General features: G+C 46.7%; 1 protein-coding gene across 5 annotated transcripts in view; it reads right to left on the reverse strand.

Annotated features, from left to right (window-relative positions):
- Positions 1-336: 336 nt before the first annotated feature.
- Positions 337-24947, reverse strand: part of KCNS3 (potassium voltage-gated channel modifier subfamily S member 3) — a 30777-nt gene continuing 6166 nt past the window's right edge. For 2 of the 5 annotated variants that reach the window (XM_059660494.1, XM_059660492.1), the window contains exons 2-3: positions 9540-9726; positions 338-4787 (exon numbers count right to left, since the gene is read on the reverse strand). In XM_059660494.1, the coding sequence (XP_059516477.1) occupies positions 3253-4728 (1476 nt within the window). In that variant the 5' untranslated portion in view covers positions 4729-4787; positions 9540-9726 and the 3' untranslated portion in view covers positions 338-3252. Of the gene's footprint in view, positions 4788-5026; positions 5299-9539; positions 9727-24947 lie in introns of all 5 variants that reach the window. The other 3 variants (XM_059660496.1, XM_059660495.1, XM_059660497.1) reach the window with 3 other exon arrangements.

Genomic DNA, 24947 nt, shown 5'->3' on the forward strand with positions numbered 1-24947 from the left:
ATCAAACCTGTATTATATGAAATGTTGAAGGGTATTCTTTAAGAAGAGGAAGAAGAAGAAAAAGATCAAAAATATGAACAACAAAATGACAACAAATACATACCTATCAATAACTGAATCTAAAAATAAATGAATAAGAAATATAATGAACAGAATAAACTGGTGAATAAAATAGAATCAGAGGCATGGAAATGGAACAGACTGAGGATTCTCAGAGGGAGGGAGGTGGGGAGCAGGAAAAGATTAACCAAAGATCTTATATGCATATATGCATTACCTATGGACACAGACAATAGGGTGGTGAAGGCCTGGGGCAGGAAGGGAACTAGGTGGAGGGGGGCAATGGGGGGGTAAAAGAGGGACATCTGTAATAATCTTAACAATAAATATTTCTTAAAAAGAAAGAAAATAGGTGAGCTGCATGGATTGCAGGAAAGTAAGAGTGGCATAACACAAGACACTGCAGCTCTTTGTCCCTAGAGCCCTGATGACACTTCCGAGTCTCTGACAGGAGATCACGGTGGGAACTGAGGTGAGAAAGTTCTAGGGAGGGATTGCCAGGTGGCCAAACCCAGAAGGAAGACACTACTCCACACACTGCTGAGTGCTCTGGCAAGCCACCACCAGGAATCAATACCTGATAACACAACTATATGCTCCAACCACAACCGCCCACAGTAGAAGGGTCTAGGTTTGGAAGCTCACCTTCAGAACCCACAAGATTCCTAGATTTGTATAGAACCACAGCTCTCCCACTGCGTCTGCCGCTGGCCAAGGAAGGGTCAGAGCCTATTCCAGTTGTCAAGAACATCCTAGAAAACACTGCTCTAAACAAACAAGTCTGTGTTGTGGATCAGGAGAGCAAAGGTACCTAAGTCAGCATTTTCCCCTTTTGACTCGCTTACTGGAAAAGTCAAAGTCTGATAGTTTGTTGCACTTTGTCTTCAGATGATGTCTGTCCTGAAATGCCCTTAAACCCACTCCGAGCACAGCAGAGCCGGAGGCAGCGCCATGCTGTGGTCAAGGCCTAGGCTCTGGAATCGCTCCAGGTCTCAGCCCAATTCCATCCATCACTGTGTGACCATAAGCAAGCCCCTCTTCCTGTGACCCTCGGTTTCCTCATCTTAAAATGGAGACAGTAATAAACCCTTGGTCCTGGGAATAGTGTAAGGAATAAATAAATGAGATTATATAGGTAAAGCTCTTACATAGTAGCTCACTGTTATTGCTGTTGCTGTTATTACTACTTTATTATTTTTTATATTTTTTTATTGATTTCAGAGAAGATGGGAGAGGCCGAGACAGAAACATCAATAATGAGAAAGAATCATTGATTGCTGCCTCCTGCACATCCCCTACTGGGGATCAAGCCCACATTCTGGGCCTGTGCCCTTGACCAGAATCGAACCCGGGACCCTTCAGTTGCAGGCCGATGCTCTATCCACTGAGCCAAACCAGCTAGGGCACTACTTTATTATTTATTACTACCATTACTGTTATTATTACTACATAAGCAGTCTTCGTTACTTCACTAGTAACTGAAGTCTTTAATAAAAACAGATCCCGATTCTATTGCTATGCTTCAAAACTATATTTCTGCCAACATCAAAGGCATTCGTGGGGAAAGAAATGCTTCTTTTAATGGGCCAAAGGATGACACTCATACAAGTAATAAGCCTCCAGATTCAAAAGTGACAATAAACCCTGTTCAGTTATTTCCACCTCAGAAGTCGCGGAAACATTAAGAGGAGTGATGAGTCAGGTACCTTCATCAGATAACCTACAGACAACGTCCTTTCAATGAGATCCATCTGCAAACATAAAAAGGTGGATAAGAAATCCATGTGGCTCTTCCGTTCTAAAGATCTCAGGCAAAGAACCCAGCCGGACAGGGTCACCGGACAGCTCCGAAATGGAGGCTTCAGCTGAATTCTCTCCGCATGGGATGGAATTGCTATCACTGCCCTGGAAATGAGTCTGTATGTCTTCTTCTGTAATGAGGAGTTTCTACATAAGATGCAGACATTACTGTCTCTAGAGCTATTTTTAAATGTTGGCTCATTCTGTAGGTACTGGTATAGCCTTTTCCAGTGATTTAAGTTTCACTCCTCTGGGCGTAGTGAATCACATGTGTGTGTTTGTACATTTCTTTCTTCCAGTAACTGAATGCATCTCTGCCTGTGAGTGTGGAGGTTTACTCTGCTCTGCACAATTTTCAGGTGACGAGATTTTATCTTAGCAGTCGAATATACTGGAAACATATCTGTAGGGGCCCATGTTTCATTCATAGACGCTAATTTGACTATGTCCTAAACATGGTCATGTTTAGCCAGTTTACACTGGACAGTGTGCTTTATCACAGACACTGTCTTCTACCTACTGACCACCATCAAGCAGAGCCTCTTGAACCAAAACATAACTAGCCCACCTAACTGGCATGACTAAGTGGTTGAGCGTCGACCTATGAACCAGGAGGTCAAGGTTTGATTCCTGGTCAGGGCACATGCCTGGGTTGTGGAATCGATCCCCAGTGTAGGGTATACAGGAGGCAGCCGATCAATGATTCTCTCTCATCATTGATGTTTCTATCTCTCTCTCTCCCTCCCTCCCTCTCTGAAATAAAATTTTAAAAAAAACACTGGCCCATTGTTGATGTATATCCAAAACTCAAAAACAAACAGAAAGGACTCTCGGGGCTCCAAACAGATCATTTCCCCCCAAGCCAGTTTTGAGCATATTGAAATGTACTCATTTGACATACAAACATACAACCAAGACATTCTCCGTACTGAATTAGGCAGTTTATTAGGCTCCTAATTTCCATGTCTAGAATGTGAACATGGATTTACATGCATTGTCTCATGTTGTGGATCTTACATGCATGTAGCCTTCAGTCAGCTGGGCCTTTGATTCTACTGTCAGTAATTGATAGCTCAATGTGAGTAGATGACAAACACAGCATGATACATAAGCCGTAGCAACAAATCCCACCCAATCCCACTTATCTTTTTTTTTTTTCCAAAAGCATATCACAACTCCTTCTTGTAAAAATAAATTTCAGAACAAGGCATTTAATTCACTTCACTGAGAAAAATAAAGACGATTCTATCATTTCGGAGCAATGAATGTCCAACTATGGCTGAAAGGTACGCCCTGAGAAGTAAATGATTTTAACGAACCCATTGAGGTTTATAAAGCTGTGTTAACCTATCGCCGCGAAGGGACACAAGATACAGGCACAAACGTCCCTGCTCATTTGGCTGTGCAATTCTCCAAGGACGCCATGTTATAAACGTCCTCCTCATCTTCAATGCTTGAGGCGTCTGTGGAGTCAGGATCGCCCACCACAATTCCCACAGGAGAGAGACTGCTAATGAAGGCGTGCATCCGCTGGGCATACATGTCCCTAATGTTGAAGTAAGGGAGCTCATGACCCTTCTCTGCCGGGTCCTCACTGCACGGGTCCACGTCAATGTCCTTTTGCTTCTGGTAGTACTTGGAGAATTTGTTGAAGATGATGGTGATGGGCAGGGCCACCACCAAGATGCCGCAGATGATGCACGTGCTGGCGATAAGCTTCCCAGGCACGGTGACGGGGTGGGTGTCTCCATAGCCCACAGTCGTCATGCTGATGGTGGCCCACCACCAGCAGATGGGGATGCTGGTGAGGCTCGACGTGTCGTCATCCTTCTCCACAGAGTAGATGAGCACAGAAAAGATGGAAATGCCCACTGAGAGGAAGAGGAGCAGCAGCCCGACTTCATGGTAGCTGTGCCTCAGCGTGGCACCGAGAGACCGAAGCCCTACTGAGTGCCGGGCAAGCTTGAGGATTCGGAAAATCCTCATCAGCCTGAGGATCTGGATCGCCTTGCCCATGTTCTCGATGTCCTCGCTCTCTTCCTCCTTGGTGTCTACAGCCAACGTGGCGTAGAAGGGAATGATGGACACAAAGTCGATTATGTTCAGAGGGTGTTTCCAGAATTTCTTTTGACAGGGAGCAGCCATGAGCCGGATGGCAAGCTCGCTGGTGAACCAAGCGATGCACGCGATCTCCACCCCTTCCAGCACCGGGTCATCCACCTCGCCATCCTCGTTCTGGAACTCGGACATGCTGTGGATACACATGGCCACAATGGAGGCCAGCACCACGCTCAGGGAAGAGATAGCGATGAGCTTGGCTGACAGGCAGGAGGCTGGGTTTTCCATGCGAATCCAGATCTTCTTGCGGAGCCGGCCAAATCGCAGCTTGTCAAACTTCTCCAGCTCCTTCTCGAACAGAGACGACTCTTCAAAGGAGGAGTCGGTGCTCACATCGTTGCTTTTCTGGTCCCAGTCCTTCTCGTGGGTCTCCTCCTTGCGCTCCTGGTAGCGGTTGCTGCAGCAGGAGTCGATGAAGAGCTCGTTGATGCCCCAGTACTCGATCTCCTGGCAGAAGGAGAACACGCACAGCTCCTCCATGACGTGCAGCTTCCCCGTGTAATAAAAATTCAACACATATTGGAACAAGGAGGGGTTCCGATCGAAATAGTACTCTTTGTCGGCCACGCTGTAGTCATCACACAGCTCCAGGATGGCCTCTTCCGAGTGGCAGGTGAGCAGCTTCCCAAGTCTGGTGTGTGGAAAGCGCAGGAGGGTGCTCTGGTCCACGGACTGCTTAAAGCCCCCCACATTCAAGTTGACAAGTTCCTCGTCTGGTCCAGGGCGATGGAAGAACTCACCAAAAACCATGGTGGATACGGGAGGCAGAGAGCTGGCTGGGCAGGGAGACGAGGCAGGTCACGCTGCACCTGGAAGGAGCACAAGACGGCATTAGCGCTGCTCCTCAGGCCTGGCCTCGCCTATTTATAACCTGCCCTTTCCAGGATGGGCCACATTAAAGGCCCAAAGACTATGGTTCATAAGTCCATATTTTAGGAAAAAGAAAAGATGGCCATATCCTTTTTATGAACACCAATTCTTATTTCTCTACTAAAAAAGTGTACCTTCCACCCTCCCCCATAAAAGCAATGCATTTTGGATCACTTACACGATACAAGCATATCCAGTCTCGATCAGGAGGCGCCGCGTTTGGGAATGCTCAGTGCTGATGGGATAGGCTAGTGCCGTCCAGCTTGTAGCTCATCGCTCCTGGTCCCCGGGGCTCTGTCATGCACCCTCAGAAACAGCTCCCTCCTCCGCTCGGAACCTTGCCCCCAACCCACACCTCACTGGGGGCTCAGCTCAGCTCTCAGCAAAGAGGTAGGCTTCCCCTTCTGTTCCAATGGCTCACTCCTTGAAGAGAAAGCCCTGTTCCCTATGCTTGGAGTGGACAATCAAGAGGATATCATTATCTCCCTGTCCTTAAGTACCCTATATCTTAAAGGTATCGTTACACTTCATGGGATGGTGTTTCAGGTGTACCCACCGGGGAAGAAACCTTTTTAAGTTAATTGCACTATCAGTTTCCTGACACAAACACTCTCCTACCTCCTCCGTCCCCTCACAGACCGTCTCCCACACACTCCCAGTCTATGGCACCCAAGTCTGTACTGGCCCAGTACATACAGCCTGTTTTTAGTCCTGACACTAACCAGGATGGACCGGACCCATTTCTCGGAGAGAAAATCATAGATTTTGATAATCATCCAATACAATGATGCTTCCTCAGAACAGATGATGCAGACAAAACAGACAGGAGATTGTCATATAAGCTGAGCAACAGGGGAAAAGGGAATTCTTGACAAGAGGCACCAAAGTGTATGCAAAAGCCACTTTGTACATAGGTAAGTCCTCACTTAATGTTGTTGACAGGTTCTGTAACATTAAGTGAAATAACATATAACAAAACCAATTTTACCACAGGCTAAATTGATAGAAGCGAGAGTTAAGTTCCCATGGCATCTGATCAAAGCAGTAACAAAATGACATTGAACGAAATGATGCTATACAATCATCTAAAGATCTGTAGGCAAGACCACCAAACAATCTTAATCAGTGAGTGGACCTGGTTGTATTTGTGACTGTGACGTAGAAAGACCCTGCTGTCTCAGGGTGGAAGATTGGGGGAGACAGGCTGGAGCCAAGGAACCAGGACTGAAAGAGAACAGGAACGAGGTGAGAGGACCCTAACTCAGACAGCAGTGGTGTGTAAAAGAGGAAGTGACAAATTAAAGCGAAGTTTATAGAACTGACAGTTCTTGGTGATTGACTGGAAAGAAGGGACAAGGAAGCTGAAAGGCTAAAGGAGGGTGTGCCTTCTACATGACATAAGTGAGCGTATGGTGACACCATCAGAGGAGGAAACTGTTACAAAGGAATTTCTTTAAATAATTTTTTATTGATTTCAGAGAGGAAGGGTGAGGGAGAGAGAGATAGAAACATCAATGATGAGAATCATTGATCGGCTGCCTCCTGCATGCCCCACACTGAGGATCGAGCCCAAAACCTGGGCATATGGCCTGACTGGGAATCGAACCGTGACCTCCTGGTCCATAGGTCGATGCTCAACCACTGAGCGATGATAGCCGGCCCAGAAAAGAATTTGTTTACCCCCTATGTTTATAGAAAGCCAAGGCTGTTGGGGAGACAAGTGATTTCCCCTCAGAAATGTACACACCAGAGGACACGGCCTTCTGTCCTCCACTCCCGCAGGAAGCCTACAGTCATCAGGAAGACACGAGCATTTTCTCCTGGGATACCATCTACGTGCTCCCATGAAACCAGAGACCACAGCATGGCCTGACACACCGTTGACTAGATTTGCTGACCTCTTCAAAAGACATGATATTTTCCCCACCGCTGTTTTCTATTTTTAGTTAGATATCTTCTTTGAAGAACCTAAATCAGAGCTCATGGCTTGGTCCAGATATTTATGGAACTTCATCTCTCTGAAAGCAGGCTTAAGCGCATGGCAAGTGTAGGAGTGACGCTCCAAGAAGCTAGCTTTAGCTAAGCCGGCACTAAGACTTTAATGGATGTTATCTTCTGGTGGATTGCTTTTCATCTCTTTGGCTCCCCTGAAAAGCCCCAGCGATAGAAAGCCAGAGTCTGCCTTCATGGTACTATCTGCATAAGTCGGTCTCATAATCCTTGGGTATGCAACCCATCTCCCAATCGTCCTGCTCCTCTAAAGAACACTGTTATCACCCGTAAAATCTCTTCGTGCCTGTCCTCCTTGCTTTTTATTCACTCCAGGCCAGTGTAGAAGCTCATTAGGAGGTCCCTTCATTCCACAAACTCTAATCATAAGAGCCACACACATCCTAACAGCAAAGGTTTCTTTTTGTGGGGCTTGCCACAGACAGAAAAAGGAACGCCTCTCTGGGTCAGATCAAACGCTTCAGCTCAGAGGGAAGCTGAGCCCTCCAAGTCACAGCGGCCGGAGTGCAGTGTGGGTTTCCTTGGCTGTGCGTCCCACAGCGCCCACAGCAGGTGACAGGGTGGGGAAGGAGTTCCCACTTTTCCACACTGTAGGAAGGTTCCCTTACATGCCCACAGCCCCTCACAAAGGCAAACCTTCCTGTCATCATTTGCTCCTCACAACTACCCTAGAATTTTAAAGAGATGAGCAGGCATCATGCAGCGACTAAGGGTTAGAGCAGAAGCTTCAAGCCAGAGATGCTTATGCCCACCCTCATGCTCTCGACAGCACGCTGGCTCACATGTTCAAAGTGTCATCAAGAAAAGCATGAACATCATGATTTCTGAGATTCCTATATTCCGGCCAGCATTTATTTAACAGCCAATCATTTAACTTCTACTTAGAAAACATTTTCTAGCCCTAGCTGGTTTGGCTCAGTGGATAGAGTGTCAGCCTGCGGACTGAAGGGTCCCAGGTTCGATTCCAGTCAAGGGCATGTACCTTGGTTGCAGGCACATCCCCAGTAGGGGGTGTGCAGGAGGCAGCTGATCAATGTTTCTCTCTCATCGATGTTTCTAACTCTCTATCTCTCTCCCTTCCTCTCTGTAAAAAATCAATAAAATATTTAAAAAAAAAATTTTCTAGCTCAAAGATAATCTATAGCTGTTTATGTATTATTTATGTATTTTATATATTTGTATACATATTATTTATATATTATTATTTATATATGTATAAATAGTAATTATAGGTTTATATAGGAAGGTAAATACATAAAGATATATACATGTGTGTGTATACAGTAAACTATACACATACTAAGTAAAAATAAGTCAATTCTCTGTAAGTGTATAAAACTGTCCTAATTCTGACTCAAAATATAGAAAAAAAATAACAAAATAAATAAAATTTATTACATAATAGTAAAAAATTGTATGGAAAAACATACAAATGTTGCCATGAGCAACATTAAAAAGATAATATGGAGGAAGATATCTGTCACTTACAGCACAGACAAGAGGTTAGCATACCTTTATAAAAAGCATAATGACAGAGGGAGAGAGAGAAACATCAATGTAGAGAGAGAATCATTGATCAGCTGCCTCCTGCACACCCCACACTGGGGATCGAGCCTACAAAACCCGGGAATGTGGCCTTGACCAGAATGGAACCTGGGACCCTTCAGTCCGAAGGCTGACACTCTATCCACTGACCCAAACCAGCTAGGGCAGGCACACTTTTATTTTAGTACCCCCACAAGATACTAGAATGTGTTTTACAGTTCTTACCACCACCACCCCCCACAAGTCTGCTCATTGCTGTCACTAGACTCTAAGCTCTTCCATGGAAGAAATTATGTTATGTCATCTCCACAGCCACAGCCCCTGGTGCTAATTGCTGCCCCTAGTCTAGTGAAAGATGCTCCCTTTTACCTGGAATAACTGAAAAAGGCTATGGTGCTTTCGTCAGTGAGTTAACAGAACGGTCAAACCAAGCATGGTGAAATGAAAAGCCTCCAGCGGCCAAACAAGTCAGTTACACAAACGAAATGGGTCAGTTAGCGAGTGCGGAGAGCTGTCCACACTCTTTGAAGAGGCAGAGGCTACCCAGTGCCTGAGCTCTTTGTGGGAGGAGAGGGCCAGTGCAGGGCATCTCTGGTGTTCTGGGAGAACCTGGAGGTCCTGTTTTCCCTGTGGGATAGCTCAAATCTAATTAGAACTGATCCACCATGTTTGCAACATTACGGGGCTCAAATGAAAATGTGTCCCTGGCCGGGGACTTCCTATAGGTCCCCAACCTGTGACCTGTGCCAGACTCTTACCCACCCCAGCTCCCCAGCACCCATGTTAAGCTAGACCGACTCAAATGGACACAAACGGAATCTTGTCACAAAAACAGTAGTGTTACTCCCTTAAGTCTGAACTACAAATGTCAAAAGTGGGGGGAGAGGGGCAATGTGAACATGGAATCTTCCCGCGTTGGCCTACGCATCCCCCAGTACAACGTCAACCTAATCCTTCCTGGCTGGTGCTCTCCCTTCCTCCTTAGTCACCTGCCCCACTGCCCAGTGACTTCATAATCTAAATGGTCCGCCTGGTGTGCAACCTCCATTTGTGTCATGTACTGTAAGGTTCGTTCTCCCCTTCCTTTGACCAATAACGGTGCCAGAGAAAATACCATTCCAGAGAGGAGCTCTTACCCTTGTGGTGTTGATGTCACACACTCTGCCCTCATCCTGGCCAGTGGGATGTCCATTGTCATCCAAGAAGCTCCTCCCTTCTTCCCCCGCTGGAAGGTGTGGTGCACAGAGGCATTGAGTGGCCACAAAGAAGAGAAGAATCCTGCTCTCCGGGTGTGCCAAGCAGCCGCCAGGAAACCACTCTCACCTGCAGAAGAAACCATCCATCAAGTTGTAACTCCAAGGGGGAAACACAGCCAAGACAAGACATTCTGGCTCACACTCAGCACAAGGGTGGCTAGCGCACATCTCAGACCCCACTTAACTCTCAGGAAGGGGCAGTCTTTTCCCTCCGTGGAACCATCACTCCCACTGGACTCATGGATCAAGAGGCATCAGCTCAAGCCTCAGGATTGACAACCACTCTCAGGCTGAAGGACTCTCAGATCTTGATGACAGTGGACACTTGGGGCATCTCCAGGGACCCCAAGGCCAACAAAATAAGGCACTGGACTCAGGACTGCAGTCACTCATCTCCCACACAGTTTCTTCGAGGAGTGCTGTTTTCCTAGCTGATTCATCAACGATATCCTTGCAAATCTCTAATGAATATATTTTAATTCATTTCCAAGACCGGCTTCTGAGTGTGACTGCCCTAACAGAATTAACACTCCTGCTCTAATTTAAAATCAATAGGTTTCGGAGGCTGGCCAAATTCGATTTTGCTTTATTTTTTCACTGTTAGATTTCACAGATTAGAAATGACTATACGTGCCGGGTCAGAGTCCTCTGGTTAATGCATGGGTGTATGCATACGGGTCTGCATACTTGTGTGTGTGTGTCTGTGCATGTGGAGGGTGTATATGGAGGGAGAATTAAGTTTGTATCAAAACAAATAAAAGCACAAATTTCCATTCTCTCTGAAAAAAAATAAGCAAGCTAAAAAATTGCAGTTTCCAAAAAGGTAAGCCTTGCCTCATGTGGACGCATTCCCATAGCTTCATATTAGTATCTAAGCATCCAGCCATTGATTTCCATGTTTTCCAATCAATGCCAGGTCCAAAGGTGTGGGTTTGGGGAGGAAGAAGGAAAGATTGATTCTGGGCTTCAGAAAGAGACTGAAAGAAGCGCCTCTGGCAATGTCCGTCATTGAGCGGGCATTCCTTATCATTTGAGATCTGCAGGGCACCCAGCCAGGCACTGGGATTACAAAGATTCAGAGCCCGCCCTCTCCACCCCCAGGAGCCCACAGGCCCCAAACCACACATTAAACAATAAAGATGTCCTGACAACATCACGGAGGCAACGGAGAGGAAGCAGAACGGTTTCCAGGTTGGTCCCAACAAGCAATGGGCAGGCAACCCTTCAATGATTCCCACCTCTAAGAGAGCTGCTCAGGGAGGCGATCCCAGAAAAATGCAGTTCCTCCCAAACTGAACTTCTGAGATAGGCTTCTTGACAGCAGAGGTAGAGAAATCTCAGCAGGGATAAATAAAATCAACTCAGGAGCTAAAATAGTCCTCCTCCTCTTTTTGCTTCTCCCTCTCCTCCTCCCCCTTCCCCTCCTCCTCCTCCTCCTCCTCCTCCTCCTCCTCCTCCTCCTTCCCCTCCCCCTCCTCCTCTTCCTCCTCCTCCTTCCCCTCCCCCTGCTCCTCCTCCTCCTCCTCCCCCTCCCCCTGCTCCTCCTCCTCCTCCTCTTCCTTCCCCTTCCCCTTCTCCTCCTCCTCCTCCTCCTCCTCCCCCTCCTCCTCCTCCCCCTCCTCCTCCTCCTCCTCCTCCTCCTCCTCCTCCTCCTCCTCCTCCTCCTCCTCGGCCTCCCAGCAGCTTGTCATTGAGTCAGCCTCAGCTACTTGCATTCACATAAAATGAAGAAATGCTGCTGTGCCTTCTAAGACAGTCAGTCACCCTGCCCCTATCAGACTTCTTTCCAAATGCAGCACATGTTAAGGGAAAGTGAAATGAGCTGAAATAAAGAATTAACAAAGTGCTTAGGCTGTTGAGCGCTTCTAAGAAACCCCAAGCACTGTTGGGCACCAGCTCATCACAGAGGGACAGGGCTGGCCCAGGGACAGACAGACTGTGAGGTGAGCCAAGTTTATCTTTTCTACAGAAATGGGTACCTAGTGGACCCTCTGCCAATGCCTGGTGAATAAGTGGCATCCCCAGGCTGTCCCTTTCTCTCCCCCTCCTCCCAAATCTCAGAACGCTTTCTTGTTGTTAATCCTCACCTGAGGATATTTTTTCCACTGCTTTTCAGAGAGATAGTGGAAGGGAGGGAAGGAGGAAGAGAGAGAGAGAGGGAGAGAAAGAGATAGAGAGAGAGAAACATCAATGTGAGAGAGACACATCGATTGATTGCATGTGCCCCAATCCAGTGCGGGGAGTGAACCCACAACTGAGGTAACTGCCCTTGACCAGGAATTGAACCCACGGCCCTTCGGTGCATAAGCCGATGCTCCAACCAGTGAACCAGGCAAAACTCAGAATTCTTATGCCTTGCCTCATTTTCCATCACTATGATTCCTATAAAAAAAAAAATAACAACAAAAAACACCTGGATTTTGGGGGGAAGTGTACCTTATGTGTGAATGTATGTCATTCACACCCCTCTTAGGGCATTCACATTCTAAGTGCAGCCTCCTCACAGGAAATGATAACCAGCACTTTCTGAGTCCCCACAGCATGCCAGGAACCTTCCCAGGGGTTTCACACAGGTCACCTCTGTCCTCAGCCACTGCAATTGGTAAATGCTGTTATTCCCAACGTGACAGGTGGGACATGAAGGCTCAGAGAAGCTGTTCGCCCAGAGCCCACACCTAATGAGGGCCAGAGCCAGGATGCAGGCGGGCAGGTCTGCCCGGTTTCAATTAGTGTAGAAAATCCAGACCCACATTTAGCTGTTGGGGTGGGATCAGGAAGGATTGGGGTTCAGGAAGGACTGAGAGGAGTGGGCAGAACAAGCCCCCAAACAGCAGGCTCTGGGGCAGAAAAATGTGCACATCCAATCCATTCTCCCCTTCTGCTTAACAAGCCACCACGGGCTCCTATCCCGCTGTGTCCCGCCCCTGCCTCTCCGTGTGCAGCTGATCAAAAGAAGAGAGGATCTTGTGACCGAGCACATAGGCAGGTGTTGACTTTGCTGAGCGATTCAGCAGGATCCTGGCAAAACTCATCAGCTTCACGTAGTGTTGCTAGTCTCCCCAGAATCCCCCGCTGCACCCTGTGAGGGGGAACCCTGCCTCCTCTGTGCACAGCCCTCCAGCGCGGCTCTGTTTCCTGGTGGGCTGACGGCAGCCTTCAAAATGGACCAAACGACCGCCTCGGTTATTGAGAGGGGAGAGGTGAAGAGAAGGCGGCCTGCAGCACTCTTTCATCACCCAGAGACCTGACATCCGATCTTGGAACAGAACGAGGAACATCAAGCGGACCAGCAGACAGGACACAGGAGGGTAATGACCCCCAAGAGGTCTCAGAATCACAGCAATAAGGTTGCCCGTCAAAGCTTCAACTAACATCAGTGCCTGAGAGATGAAGGCAGACACTGCAAGTGACGTGACATGTGTCCTCTGAACCTGCACAGAATCCTGAGTGGCCCTGTCCCTGCCCTGCTCACATTCTTCTAAAATGTTGCCACCTCGGTGCCACCCAATAGGCTGAGAAAGCCTCCAGTTAGGGACCGTGTCCTAATATCGATCTTCATATGAATGATCCCTAGTACACCATGGTGCCTGACACGTGTTTATTGAACCGATTCCTTTCCCCCAAGCTGGCCAGACTAGAGTAGATTAATTAAAAGAATCAATATGGACCCTGGCCAGTTTGGCTCAGTGGATAGAGTGTCCACCTGCAGACTAAAGGGTCCCTGGTTCGATTCCAGTCAAGGGCACATGCCCCAGTTGCAGGCTCGTTCCCCAGAAGGCAGCATGCAGGGGGCAGTTGATCAATGATTCTCTGTCATCATTGCTGTTTCTCTCTCTCTCTCCCTCTCCCTTCCTCTCTGAAATCAATAAAAATACATTTAAAAAAAAAAAAGAATCAATAAGAGTCAGGAAAGGCAGCTGGTTAGAATGGAAGCAAAGGAGGAAAGTGCCAGAGATCAAGGCCGATTGCCAAGACGCATTCCGGCACTTTCAAAAGAAGAGTATTATCGCGATGAGTTCATCTTGAGTGGAGTTTTAAGTTCCAAACCTCAGGGTTTCAGGTATGATTACCTCGCCCCAAATCTCCCTCGTCTGATTCCAGGATCCCGAAGGTACCTCCTGACAATTTCAGTTCCCTGGCACTTGCCACCGGGAGTATATGAGCTATGCAGCCAACACAAGTGTTCACTCTGTCCACCAGTTCTGTTGACCAGTGGAACCTCGTAAGGTGGGGAAAGTTTTAGTGCTCATTTTCCTGTGGGTTTCTATGCAAGTCCATTTCTGAGAGTCTGATGGCTCTGGGACACTGGTGAGTGAGTTTCCAGAGTTGCAAGGCTGAGAGAGAGCCCAACCCTGACCTGTGCCAGGTTTCCAAGTAAATGGCACCTTGGAGCCCCCTCCTGGCAGCCAGCCGGCTTCCCTGGAGACGTCCTGGTCTGGCACACGTCCACAGTGAGGTTTCTCCACCTCGGCACTGTGGGCATTTTGAAGGGAGATGATTCTTTCTTGGAGGGGCTGCCCCATGCCCTATAGGATGGTTAGCAGCTTCCCTGGTCTCTACACAAGGTACCACATCTCCTCCCCATCCCCAAGGGTTGTGACATTGTCCAAGGTCCCCCTGAAGGACAAAATCATCCCCCATTTCGAACCACTGCTCTAGAGTAAGAAGACTACAGACACGTGTTCGGAAGCTGTAAGCTCAGAAAGCTCTGAACCACAGATTGTCCTAATACTTTGGCTGCTGACAGGAGCTGGGGATCTCCCTCCCCCACTCCCGACATGCTTGTCCTTTCAGAGTTCAGTTGTGGCATGTCTGGTGTCAGACAAGCAGAAGTTGGCAAACGAGGAAAGAGGAAAACAAGGTTAACCTTTTGTTGCAACTCAAAGCATGTTCCATGCGATCTGAGTCTAGAACAGTGACGGCGAACCTATGACACACATGTCAGAGGTGACACGCGAACTCATTTTTTGGTTGATTTTTCTTTGTTAAATGGCATTTAAATATATAAAATAAATATCAAAAATATAAATCTTTTTTTATACTATGGTTGCAAATATCAAAAAATTTCTATATGTGACACGGCACCAGAGTTAAGTTAGGGTTTTTCAAAATGCTGACACGCCGAGCTCCAAAGGTTCGCCATCACTGGTCTAGAGTAAAGGTTAGTGGTTTTCTCTGAGAGTCTGTCTTGTATTTGCTAACAGTGTCTTTGCCAGGAAGACACACTCGCACTAAGACAGTTTCAAAGGCGTGGCCAGCCCCAGCTGCCTGCAGAGGGTCGGCTCTGGCGGAGCACACTGCTCCCCAAAGCTTAGGGACACTCACCGAGGTCCCAGGAAAAATGCAAACACGTATCTGTTTTGTAGTCTTGCCACTATTCTTCCACCACAGACCAATTCCCAATAAATCGGAAATGAAGTAATAGCCATAAGAATGAAGGGGAATTTCAACCCTACCCGTATCTTGCTTAACTAATGAGAATTGTGGGAATTGTGATCCAGGGTTTTGCTTAAATAAAAGGAAAATATCATGTGCAGACCACCATAATTGGAGTTAGTGTGCCAGAAAAATTACACTTATATTTATTTGTTTATTTTGTTAATCCTACCTGAGGATATTTTTTCCATTGCTTTCAGAGAGAGCAGGAGGGATGGAGGGGAAGAAAGAGAGAGAGAGAAAGAAAGAGAGAAAAACATCCACTGGTTGCCTCCCACACACGCTCCGACTGGGGTCAGGGAGTGAACCCGCAACTGAGGTACATGCCCTTGATCGGGAATTGAACTCGAGACCCTTCAGTCCAAGGGCTGACACTCTAACCACTGAGCCACCGGCCAGGGCAAATTGTACTTATATTGAAATCCTATAACGCAAGGCAATCAGAATAATACGACACCTTCAGGGTGATTCAGACAGATTACTCAGAATATCCCCACACTGCTTACTATTTCCAAACTATCAAATTTTAAGGAGTACATTAAAATATGAGAAATCCTTGAATTTGTAATAATTTTTTTTAATTTTTGATCTATCATAAGAAGAAAATAAAAACTCCTTGGGTCTAATATATTCAAGGATTAAAGATGAATTTCTGAAAGTTCCAGTCTTCAGAGAGAAAACCCAGAGAATGCTTTCCCACGTCCCATGCAAAAGGTTAATATCCCTTCTATTGCTCTCGGCCACCCAGAACGAGTGAATTCCAGAACTCCCTCAGGCTGGAGGCCTGGCCATCACCACAGCCCTTTCCTCTCCTCCGGTCTGTGTTCCTAGACAACCTTGGGGCGGGGGGGGGGGGGGGGGGGGGGCAGTGGGGAGGGCAGAGGGAGCCAGCCAGTAGGCTGCTGCTGAGCCACCGCTCAGCTCCAAAGACAAGCTACAGAAAGAAAGTCCTGTGCAAGGGCGAGCACCTCCCAGGAGGAAGCCAAACCACACAGCCTCTGACCCAGCCTAGGCACCCCCACGTGTCCACAGGGCCCCGGGCCACTCTGAGTGGCCCAGGTGACCACCGCCATTCCACTGGCCCCGGGAAGGAATGCCCCGCCCTGGCTCCCTCCACTCTGGGGGAGTCCCCAGCGGCAGGGCTGGCCAGAGGCAGGGGCTCTGGCCTCAGCCAGGAAACTGTCAGCAAAGCAGCCCCCCCCCCCACCCCCCGAGGGCTGCGGACCCTGTGCTCAGCCTCATCTGTTTTCAGTGGCTGATGCATCGAACGTCTGCACGACCCTGATAAAAAGAGGAGCGGAAAGCAAGCCGCCCGGAAGGGGACAGGGGAAAACATATCACGCCAGGATAATGGGGGTGTAAGCCGGTTAAGGAAAGCCTTCCGGAGAACGCTGTGTAGCTGAGTGAAGCACACAGTCCCACAGTTCACACTGGGAATGTATCCTGGGGAAATAAATCAGACCGTGTGCAAGGACGTGTGACAGGGATGTTTACTGCCTCATTAATTATTCATAAGTGCAAAAGTCAAAGGCTGCCGAAATGTCCATCGGTACGGGAATGATTACACGGACTAGGAGGTGGCCACGCAATAGAAGGCTGTGGCCTTGAAAACAGTGAAATAATAACACAGGCGCTCCTGTATACGGAGCCAGCCTGTCCAAGTGTCTGCATGTCTGAGCCCACTTAATCCTCAGAATCCTCCTACAAGTAGTGTTTTATTGCATTCCTTTTGCAGATGGGGAGACTGGTAAATAGAGATGTTAACTAGCTCTCCAGGGCCAACAGCGAGTCGGTGACAGCTTCATGGTTTGAATTCAAAGAACAATGCTCTAAAGCCATTCTCTCAACCACCAAGCTCCCTGCTTGCACGTGCATGAAAAGACAGTCACGACATGCTAAGTAAACAAAGAGAGGAATTAATACAATGTATGGCAGGATGTGATCCTTATAAAATAGGTCTGATTTTTATACAATGAAAAAAAATCGATGAGAATATACACCAAAATGGAAAATGCATTCTGTCTGGTAATGGAATTGGGGTGACTGTGGCTTTCTCTGTACCTCCCAGCATTGTGTGAAAATGTTTGCAAGTCTTGCAAAACACTTAAGAAAACAGTTATTGTCCGGCCATCATGGATCAGTGGTTGAATGTTGACCAATGAACCAGGAGGTCACCATTCGATTCCCAGCCAGGGCACATGCCCGGGTTGTGGGCTTAATCCCCAGCAGGGGACATGCAGGAGGCAGCCAATCAATGATTCTCTCTCATCATTGATGTTTCCCTCTCCCTTCCTCTCCAAAATCAATAAAAATATATTATTTAAAAAAGAAAGAAAACAGTTATTTCTACTTGGGAAAAGAAAAGGTGCTAAGCAGCGTTGGTCAGGATTTGGGGAGTGGGCATGGTCTAGACATTGAGGGAACTTACAGCTGTGGGTGACTTTTCAGCCATGTGCTCCTGTGTCGTTTGCAGGAATCACAGGCGTTGCTGTTCATTCACACCTGCTTTATGGCAGGCACTGATCTGAGACGACGGAGAACAAGAGGCAGTGTGGGCAAGTGCCGGGAGCCGGTCCATCCTTGCTGTTTCAAGGGACCTGGCATATATGGCATACTGTTAATATGTTTGCTCACCTTCTTGGCACTATGTGTTTTAACCAAGGTCACCTCTCTGAGAAAGGTTGTTTCCCCAGGTAGGGATTTTCCCCTGAAGTTAGGGAGGGAATAAAACCCCTTAACTAAATGCCAGACGGGTAGTTAATCACTTTAACTACGAACAATCATGCTTAAGCTACATAATCTTTACTCCCTGGAATGGAGATAAGAAACGCCCTAACCTTTGGAATAGAGATTGATAGGATTGGAATCAACTGGTATAAATACAGATGTAACAAGACAACAGAACCTACATAGAACCTAGACACAGAACCTACACAGAACCTAGAGACAGAAGAACTTTGCTGGAGAGAACATGGCAAAAGATCCTGGACAGGACCTGGCTACAGAACTTGGCTGGAGATCCTAGACAGAACTTGGGTGGCGATCCTAACCAGAACTTGGCTAGAGATCCTGGCTAGGCTGCTGATCAACTGAACGCTGTCTCCGTGTCATTCCCTCTTCGCCGACTCTGTCCACACCTTTGGGGACCCCTGGACCTGCTGGGGTTGGACCCCAGCAGGCAAGAGTCTGCAGGAACTTAGAAGAGCTCATAGGAAGGTAAGCAGGTAAATAAATGATAGCCCTCACAAGGCTGAATACGTCGGGTACCATGAAGAAAGGTACCCAGAGGTGCTGCAGAAGTCCAGAGGAGGCAAAGGGTCCCTCCAGGACAGGGACGTAAGGACAACCACATGAGCAGGTGACATTTGAGCTGAGCCCTGAGGGTCCGTTCAGATATGAACAAGTAAAGGAGACAGGTAAGAGTCAGAGGCTCTTCTCCAAGGAGTAAAAGGACCATGTGCAGATGGAGGGTGGGAGGGTCAATTGGGGGGGGGGGGGATACAGGGAGGCATCTGTAATACTGTCAACAATAAAGACTTCTTTAAATGATCATGTGCAGAGACACGGGGACTAGACAGCTTGGAGGATGGCCAGGGTGGAGCCCTGAGATATTTATACAGATCATTTCTTCTTAGAATGTCAAGAATTCTGTCCGTCCCATCCACACCTTGTCAACCAGCAATAACCGAGGTGACCAAGGTCCCAAGAAACGTGTGAATCTGCTGAAACTCCTATCCCCCTCCCTCACTTTATTTTCTCCCCTTCGCGTTTATCAATTCCTAAAATACACTTAGCGACATATACTTGATTTCTTTCTCTTGGGTACGGCGTGTTCCCCACTCAGCTATGAGCTCCACGTAGGCAGGAATGTTTGTTCATCTGACGCAATACCATATCCTCAATGCCTGGCACCTTATCTGACACATAGTATGTTCTGAAAATTATTTGGTGACTTCATTAATGAATTGATTAGTTGGCTGACAATAGTCAGGATTAGGGTTAGGGACAGCTACTGGCTGCTTCCAGTTCATGTTGAATTTTAATCTCTCTCTTGTCCACTGTTTGTTTTACTGGGAGAGAAAAAAATCATAGCAAATGTGCTTGTGAAATTGCAGTCACCACAGAAGAACAGTAGCTTCTTTATCAGCCACTGCAGAAGGGCGATACAGATTTCCCTTCCTAAAAACAGCCTGCATCAAAGACAAGATAGATATGTTCTAACGCACGCACACATGCGCGCGCACACACAGACACACACACACACATGCACATTCACACATAGTAAGTTACTGGATCAAGCTATATCATAAAACAAATACAAAAAATAAATGGAAAAATTGGCATGTGGCATAAAGCTAATAAAAGCACTAACCCAGACTGCAAGAGCCGATGCTGGTTGATACGCTCACCCCACAGATCCCACCTGGCCAGTGATAAAAGGCAATGGACAGTATCCAAATGCATGAGGAAACGCGGATAACAAATCCCCACATGGGCTCTGCTCAACTTATCCTGCTTCTGTAAGAAAGGTAGAGTTATCCACCCGAAGGCACTGCTGCTTGCATATTAAAATAGCAAACATGCATTGAACACAGGTAAGATCTGTAGTTGGCCCCTCACTCTGTTCTATACCCTGGCGCTGCTCTGTTTTAATAAAAACAGCCAAGGCTAAGACTGGACTCCTTGGAGTTATAAACTGTCAGTCAAGGACAACGAGAGAAAGTGCTACTTTCTATCACATGCATCCTTATAGAGATATGCTCAAGTCAGTCACAGATTTAAAATTAGCGAAATCAGCCCTGGCCAGGCTGCTCAGGGGTTAGAGGGTCGCCCACAGACCAAAGGGTCACAGGTTCAATTCCAGGTCAAGGGCATGTACCTCGGTTGCAGGTTCCCTAGTCCCAGTAGGGGAGCGTGCAAGAGGCAACCAATCAATGTGTCTCCCTCACGTTGATCTCTCTCTCTCTCTCTCTCTCTCTCTCTCTCTCTCTTTCTCTCTCTCTCTGTCTCTCTCTCTCTCTCCTCTCACCCTCCCTTCCACTCTCTCTAGAAATCAAAGGGAAACATATCAAGTGAAGATTAAAAAAAAATCAAAGATCCCCAAATTCCTCTTTGCAACACAGCTTCTTGAAATCACTTTTTACACTCATTCTTCCTTCTCCTCCTACAATTCTTGCCCTAATACCCCACTAAGTGTTTGAGCTAAGGTGGTGCTCTCCACTTGTTCACCTCCAGGTGACCCAACCTGAAGGACACTCCTCATGTGCACGGGACTCCCCTGTCCCACACACTCTCACTGCCCACCTGCTGGCCCCTGCGCTTCACTGAGGTCTCTTGTCTCATGACCCAGCCTTTGGTTTCCTGTGAAAGTCGGCTTCCTCTTCCCAAACCTCAAATCTGGCCATAAAATAAAATACTCGCAGGGGCCAGGCAGGGGCCCAAAATGAAAAGGAGGACACCTGGCCACTGAGGCAAGTGGAGCGCACCAGCCCGGCTAAGGGCTGCTGGCCCTTCCTGTGGGCTCCGGTGGTCGGGTCTCCCAATTTGTAAAACCATTCACACTTCTTCGTTTTATGGGAACTTGCCCTATGTTTTTACATGTTGTCAACCATTGCTTTTAATGTTTTGACCAGGGGTCCTCCAACTTTTTAAACAGGGGACCAGTTCACTGTCCCTCAGACCGTTGGAGGGCCAGACCATAGTTTAAAAAAAAAGCTATGAACAAATTCCTATGCACACTGCACATATCTTATTTTGAATTAAAAGAACAAAACAATATTTGTATTTGCAGGTGGCCCGCGGGCCATAGTTTGAGGACCCCTGGTTTTGACACTGAAAGCCGAATCAAACCTGTCTGCAGCCTGAATACAATCTGCTGGCTGCAAATGCGTGTGCTCTCCCCAGCCAAACAGATGTGTGGCCAAAACGTCCCTGCAACTTTCCCAGAGCGTTCATTGTTGACCTTAACATATAATCTAGAGAATGTGGAAGATGAAGGAATTTCAGGAATCAAGGAACAGACCAAAATAACTACCTGAGTAAGAGATACCTCTCTCTCCAGGACCTCCAAGCCACATTAGTGGCCAAGTCAGTGACGTCATTTGCCCTACTTCTCACTAACACCCTTGTGTCAATACTCTGCATAACCCTTCAGTGGCTCCCTCCTGTCTGAACTCCTCAGGTTTCAAGCGAGAACTTCCCTGCCTGCCTCTCGGGCCTCAGTGCCCACCAGCCAACTTCAGACCCCTCTGCCTCAGCCCCATCCAATTGTTTCTCACCCCTAACCCTATGGTGCCCGCTCATTTCCAAACCTCATCAGAGCCGTTCCCTCGGTTCCCTTTGTTTTTATTGAATTCCAGTTTTGTCCTCCAACAAATCAGCTCCAGTTCACCTCGTCCTTTGATGTGCCACAGGCTCGTGCACACACATCTAATGCTAACAGGCACCCCTGCTTTGTGCTGCAGAACCCGGATGCTCAGAATGTCACAGCTCCACAGTGATTTCAGTGTCTGGTCCCCAGCAGACAGGAGGGAGATGTGTGGTGGAAATAGGACTAAATGAACGTTCTGCTTACGTGTGAAAGACGGGTTTTCTGGCTCAAAATAGAGGGGCGAAGGCTGCTTGGGAGTGTCTTCTGGTCATCCAGCCTTTCCTGGGGGCTCCAGGACACTGGGGTGCGATTGCGGGACCACACTATTGGTCTCTGCTCCCAGACCAAGCACCTGACACGTTATGCACCTCCAAAGGATTGGAGAAAAGCGTTTCTTGCTGCTGGAAGACAGAGTGCTGTTGCCAAACCATAAATCCTCAGCATATTTCCAACAAAACTCTCGGAGAGCCAAGTGCCTTTTGCTCTAGTAAGTTGCCACAGTGACTATTTCTTGGGGTAAAAAATAAAGGGGGAGGGGGTTCTACTAAACTTTTAAAAAGCTATAAAAAAATAAATATGATGGTTTATATGGCTTCTGATCCATTATTTGGAAAGTAGAAAATAATGTTAGGCTTCACAAACATCCCCTCCTGCTCAAGGATGTCACGCTAGAAGGAATTTTTTAATGCTCTGCCCAGAACTACGCACTATGACTAATTCCACACGTCATCAACATGAACAAATTATAAAAGAATGAGATCCCCAGGCAATGCAAATGAAAACGATTTCAGCTTGACTTATGGGAATTAATTCTCGCACCTCTGCTTTCTCCAGTCCATTTTCTAAGTGCACCCACCTTTCCCTAACTCTCCAAGTTCTCCATACAGGGAAGATGGAGGTGGGGCAGAGCTGGAAGGAAGCGAGGACACCTTCCTTCGGAGGAGCAGGCACGTCCAGCAGCGAGCACAGCAGTGACAGCTGACAGCTCAGGACGGAGCTCAGGAGACAGCTTTAGGCACGGTTCCTGGACCGGTCAGCCTCCCCCCACCCTAGATACTGGAAGTCCTCACTCCACAGGAAATAGGAGTGCATGCTGCGGGGAGGAGGGGGGAGGGTAAACTTTGCATAGCCTGGGGGGAACATGGTTTTCTTTCCCTGATTTTCACAAAGTTTCCATGTCTGTGAGTGTCCCATTCAAGTCAGCTGAGTAGGAAAATTCAAAATAGTTCCACACCTAACTATTTTGGTAGCTTCTGAAGATGTTCCCAATAGAACGGTGCAGAGTTTGGGGGAGATGGCTGTTGTTTGTCTGCTATATAAACTTAGGGAAAAATATGGTACTTTTTTCTGAAGGGGTCATCTTGTTCTTTAATGTGAAGTCACAGAAGTTATACAGTGAATTGCTAAAGTTCAAACTCGGATGATATTAGATGAACAGAGGCTAAGACATACAACATAACAAAAAATTAACTTGGCTGTGGATTTATTCTAGACCAGTGGTTCTCAAAATGTGGTCGAGGGGACCCCTGGGGTTCCCAGGACTCTTTAAATGGTCCATGACTATTCTGATCAAAATTTTTTATAATAAACTAAGATTTTATTTTCTTGTTTCATTCTCATTCTCTCACAAGTATCCAAAGGAGTTTTCCAGACGGTATATGATGTGTGCAAATGTAGACTAAATGGAGCAGAAAATTTAAGAATCTCACTGTCTTATATTAAAACAGACAATAAATACATTTATAAAAATGTAAAATAATGCTACTCTTACATTACTTTTGCTTTGAAAAAATATAATTATTTTTATAAAACTGTGCTAGTTATATTAACATTTAATGATATTATTTATTAAATGAATTATTTTAAAATGTATCTATTTTCTTTTTTTAATCTTTATTGTTGAAAGTATTACATATGTCCCCCTTACTTCCCCATTGTCCTTTTCTTAAAATGTATCTATTTTAATTTACTATAAATACTGACAGATAGAAACCACATTAACAAAAGCTTTTAAGACATTCTCAATAATTTTTAAGCATATAAAGGTCCTGAAACCAAAACATTTGAGAATGTTATTTCATAGCATTGGAATATAAATTTTTTTCAATTTTTTAAATTGTGGTGAAATACACGACATAAAATGGACCATCTTAACCATTTTTTAAATATTTTTATTGATTTCAGAGAGGAAGGGAGATGGAGAGAGAGATAGAAACATTAATGATGAGAGAGAATCATTGATTGGCTGCCTCCTGCACGCCCCCAACTGGGGATCGAGGTAGCAACATAGATCAACACTCAACCACTGAGCCACATCAGCAGGGCCATCTTAACAGTTTTTTAGAGTCCGGTCAGTGGTATTAAATGCGTTTATAATGCTGTGCAACCATCGCTGGCATCCATCTCCAGAACGCTTTTCATTTTGTAAAACTGAAACGCTACACTCAATATGGTACTTCTGTGTGGTTTGTCTACTTCTGTCCGATCAGCCAAGCAGCCCACACTAATGAGCACTCTGCCTGCCCCCGAGTGTGTATCTGTGCTGATGCGCGTGTGGTGTGGGGCCCTGGTTCTGGGAGGGAGAACTCCATACCCTGCACAATCCTGGCGTTCCACTTATTCCAAACCATCTCACCTCCCGCTCCTTAGGACTTAACTACATTTGTGGGGTAGTCGGAAACCGAACCCCCATACCTAACCATGCTTACATGGGAGTATTTTCAAGTTGCTGAGACTCACTTACAAAGGAAGGTTGTAAAACGGGGCTTGCTAGGGTGCTCCTAACTGTTGATGTGTGATGGAAGTGACCGGTAAAAAGAAACTTACAGCAAACCCATTAGAGTTTAGGGCCACGTCACGTAGCTGTGGCCCCTGTAATCCACTTCAAAGCCCTTGTCGAAGAGAGTAGATGTGCAGCTTCCACATGTTAAGCTTGGAGCAGCTGAGCGACAAAAGCTCAGTCCTTATCACCAGAGAGGTGCACCATGCCGACATTCCATTTCTAATTAGATCAAGAAGTTTGGGGAAACTGCTTAAAAGGAAACGTTTTCAAGGCATCTTATAAGCTTTCATGAGATCCTCTTCTGGCATATTCAGAGAGCCTACATGGTAGGATTTGTGATTTAAGGAAATGATGAGAAGGTATGGGGATAGTGATACCTTTTTTCACTTTGGCAAAGATAGATAGATGATGATAGATGATAGATAGATAGATAGATAGATAGATAGATAGATAGATAGATAGATGCAGACAGGGCACTGCCACATAATGGCATTTTAATTTATACTTTCAGCAGAGAGGAGGCAAGCTTCCCAAGAAGGCTCAACCGTGAAACACCTTGTGGCTAAATCTTGGCCAGGCAATGCCTTATCACCAAGGGGAGGAAAGCAGGTGGCAGTCTTATGACAGTGGCTTCGTGAGGGCACAACAGTTAGAAAGCTGGGATCTTAAAAAAAATTTTTTTAAACTTAAAAAAAATACA

This window comes from Myotis daubentonii, chromosome 12 (genome assembly GCF_963259705.1).
Source record: "Myotis daubentonii chromosome 12, mMyoDau2.1, whole genome shotgun sequence".
NCBI classification, from domain to species: domain Eukaryota; kingdom Metazoa; phylum Chordata; class Mammalia; order Chiroptera; family Vespertilionidae; genus Myotis; species Myotis daubentonii.